General features: G+C 33.6%; 1 protein-coding gene across 2 annotated transcripts in view; it reads left to right on the plus strand.

Moving 5' to 3' along the window:
* The window catches only part of LOC106463163 (neutral and basic amino acid transport protein rBAT-like), a 25,542-nt gene extending 24,106 nt beyond the window's left edge, over positions 1-1,436 (plus strand). For both annotated transcript variants that reach the window (XM_022390842.1, XM_022390836.1), the window contains one exon: positions 786-1,436. In XM_022390842.1, coding sequence (XP_022246550.1) covers positions 786-887 — 102 coding nt within the window. In that variant the 3' untranslated portion in view covers positions 888-1,436. The remainder of the gene's footprint in view (positions 1-785) is intronic.
* The last annotated feature ends 2,778 nt before the right edge of the window (positions 1,437-4,214 follow it).

Below are 4,214 nucleotides of genomic sequence, written 5' to 3' on the forward strand. Positions count from 1 at the left end.
ATATATATATATATAATAGTATATCCTTTTCAGCTTATGAGTATCCAAGGAAATGTTGTTACACGTGCATGTTCATATTTATCCCTTTTATACGACTTAAGCCTTTCTGTAATTGTAACTTTCTTTTATTTAGCATTTAAAAATTTTAGTCGGATGTTAATTCGCTCATGTCCTGCTGCAAAATGGAATAATGGGAGAATGATATCTAAAGGAGAAAAGAAGCGGGATGAACTCAGTGCTCATAATAAGTTGGAAACTAAAACAGCTATTAAATAAATTGAAGGTAATAAACCTCTAAACAAAAATTAAATATTCGATAGCCTAATAAGTAAAACACGTGCACTGAATCATATACATGTATATATATATATATATACAAATTTAAACAACACGTTCTTAAGTTTCAGCGTAACCATAATTTCATCTGAAAGAAAATATTTATCACCTGAAACAAAGTATATTTTATACTGATGTATTATATATATTCTAACTTTTTATTTCTCTAATGAAATAATTTATGCTTTGAATATTTCCGTGAATTGAGCTTTCCTGTTAATCATATGAATTTGCAAACGTTTTGTTTAAAGTACGCTTCAAATAAGTACGGTGAAAAATAATATATTTGCTGATAAGTTATTTTTAAACTTTAAGTTGTTCTTTCATTCTTGAAGCTTGATATGACCACCAGAATTAAACCTAGCTAACTGTCTTGTTTTTAAGCCATGTGCTATCAAATATAACATTCAAAATTTTCTGATATATAATAGTGATTCTACTTTTTCCAGGGTTTTCGAGAGGGTCAGTTATGTCCGATGCAGTGGACTTCAGCTAAGGAAGCTAACTTCACCAAAAATTGGGCATCACCTTGGCTGCAGCATTCATCCTAAGTCTTCTAGCCAAAATGTGGAGGATTGTTCAGCTGAGATTTCGTTGGTAAGCCAGTTAATAGCCACCCGGGACAAATCAGCTTCGTTATGGATGAAAGCCATTTACGACGGAAAGAGCGCTGTATGTGATGGGAGGCCTTTCACGTATGTTGTTCATTCTGGCAACGGAAGACTGATCACGTTAGAGAGGAACTTTCCTACAAAGGAAAGATACGTGGTGAGTGCCAATTTTGGGACTAAATCAGTAACAGTGGATTTCAGCAAGTTTTTTCCGAAAGCACACATACTGTTTTCTACAGAGAGTGAACTCCAAAGCGAGGAGAGATCATCCAGATCATGGAACAGTCAGAACGTTTCCTTAGATCCGGGAGACGCATTAATCATTGAACCGCGTGCTTAGTTAGCGTTTCAATCACGATGCATGGCCGAGTTCCACCAACGTATCACCCTATTTAATGATAACGGTTTAACGTTGTAGTGAGGTGTTTCTTGCTGTTAAATCTTTATATACTTGTGTTACTTTTTTTCCTGTTCATTCTTGAAACATTAAAAAACTTTTATGTATTTAATGTCATTTATTATTTTAAGAAAATATTTGAAGTAATCCATATTTTCGTCAATTTTAAGCTTGCTTACTCAATAAATTTTATATCATAAAACTTTATGTGTAACATACTCAAAATATTAAATATTATTCTAAATTCAGTTTATATCGTTACAAGATACCTCGAAATCATGCCAATTCATACTTAACATTCAAAATATGTATTAAGAGTCTAATTATATCAACTTGAAGTTTACATACAACGTTGAAACAGTCTACAGTGTTCTAAGTGCATTAATCCCTCTTTGTAAATTTTAAGAATAACGAGTAGTGTGAAAGTTCACAGGAGTGAACCGGAATCAGTAGTAAAGCGATAAAAGATCGATAAAAATCAAGTTATTAACAAATACACAAATCCCGACATTCCACCATATGTTTTAAACCATACAGGGTAACTCTGTTGCATCATTTTTTTCAGTGGATGCAGTAACATTTTCCACGATGGGCTAATACACATAACCGGTTTTTTCAGTGGATGCAGTAACATTTTCCACGATGGGCTAATACACATAACCGGTTTTTCAGTGGATGCAGTAACATTTTCCACGATGAGCTAATACACATAACCGGTTTTTTCAGTGGATGCAGTAACATTTTCCACGATGGGCTAATACACATAACCGGTTTTTTCAGTGGATGCAGTAACATTTTCCACGATGGGCTAATACACATAACCGGTTTTTTCAGTGGATGCAGTTGCAGTTTTTACGATGAAATAAATACATTTAAATTGACCTTCTACATTCTCGTTTAACTTTGTGCTTAAACTGTGATATCTGGATAGTGTTCTTTTATGAGAAATACATTACAGTAATTTTATACGTATTCGAGAGTAAGGGAAATGCGTTATTTCTGTACAAATTCTATTACTTTTGTTTCGGCCCGGCATGGCCAGGTGGTTAGGGCGCTCGACTCGCAATCTGTGGGATCGAATTCCCGTCCCACCAAACATCCTCGCCCTTTCATCCTTGGGGCGTTATAATGTGACGGTCAATCCTACTATTCGTTGGTAAAAGAGTAGCCCAAGAGTTGGCGGTGGGTGGTAATGACTAGCAGCCTTCCCTCTAGTCTTACACTGCTAAATTAGAGACAGCTAGCGCAGATAGTCCTCGTGTAGCTTTGCGCGAAATTCAAAACAAACAAACAAACTTTTGTTTCACTCTGTATTTTATATTTTATAGCAAGTATGGGTTTACCCGAAAATATATATTCCACTTGACTAGACACTGGTGTGCAGATTTGATATCTGTTTAGCAAAATATCTTGACAGAATTGAAGAGAATATTAAAACTACTCTAGAAAAAATAAACCCCTCAGATAAAGATAATTCTAAATACTACTCTTGACGTTAACACACAAGTTTTATCAGAGGCAGTTTACTCTAACCAAATCAAATTCTGACGACTAATAAAACACCATCGTTGCAACAGCTGGTTTTCTTCTCGTGAACATAACATTTTCATTCAAAACTTAAAACTGCATTAATAGCATTTGAATCAGAATAAATGTATTTTTCCATTACTTCGGAAAACAACTGTCAGTGCTTCCTAAAGCATTTATTAGCGAAAACACACATGAACTAAAATTGGCGGAACAACATTGAAAAAAACAAAAAACGACAGCGCCAAAAAATAAAAAGTGAATTAAGTTTATTATCTAATAAACAATGAAAAACCGAAAACTATAACAGAATAAAAACTGCAATAGAAGAAACAAGAAATAAAGAAACCAATGAAAGAACTAGAAGAGTTGTGTCGAAAAAGAATTTCTGTACATAATTAACACGCTGAGATCTATATAATCACACTTCGCTGTGTAGATCCCTAGTTCTAGTGGTTTGCTATTGGCCCAGAGTTAGACGTCTCACTCTCTGATAACAGGGGAATTAGAAGACGGCCATCTCAGTGGTGTTCGTCCCCAACTTATGTTTTCAATGAACGAAGATGACATGATCATCAGTAAGTTTCCATCAGAAATGCATTTAGTGGTGTCGTCAATGGTAGGAAAGAGTTCTACTGTCTTAAAACTGCAATCCTTATGCAATTATGTTGAACAAATCCGTTATTATAGACTTAGATGATTCATTTCATTGAGTTGTTAAGGAAAATAAAAACAATCGTTATACTTAATTGTAAGAAAGTACGGACTACATATTTTATATTAACAAATATAAGAAAATATTTGTAACATTTCATATACGAAACTTCTCATTTGCTTAACGAAAGTGCTTTGGTAAACCAACTATAGTTTCGTCATTCTGTCTTATATTCAAATTCTATGGTGTATTTCACAATTGTTGATTAAAAAAAACTATTCAAGAAATATAAAGGTAAGAAAAAAAGATCTTAAAATTTTATACCTTGAAACGTAGTTGGCACGATGCTAAAAGTTTATGGACAGCACATAAAACTTTTTAAATATATGTCTGGATATTCTGATTCAGGTTTTCCTATAAAATTTTTTGTTGACTGACTGAATAGGATATTAACTACCATTTTAAAGTTTCGATTTGAGTTCGTAAATCCGTTAATGTTAAACAAACATTTTGATTTGCATGAAAAAAAATAGCTAACAAGGGTTGAATGGTGAAATGTACTTCAAAAATATACATTTTGCACTCAAAATCTCCATTCAAATAAAGCGCAAGTCGCATACTGAATCGCTAATTAGGAATTTTCAGGATCATCTAGTAAAAACAATCGTGAATGCCAGCACACACACAC

The sequence above is a fragment of the Limulus polyphemus genome, unplaced genomic scaffold, assembly GCF_000517525.1.
Source record: "Limulus polyphemus unplaced genomic scaffold, Limulus_polyphemus-2.1.2 Scaffold51, whole genome shotgun sequence".
Classification (NCBI taxonomy): domain Eukaryota; kingdom Metazoa; phylum Arthropoda; class Merostomata; order Xiphosura; family Limulidae; genus Limulus; species Limulus polyphemus.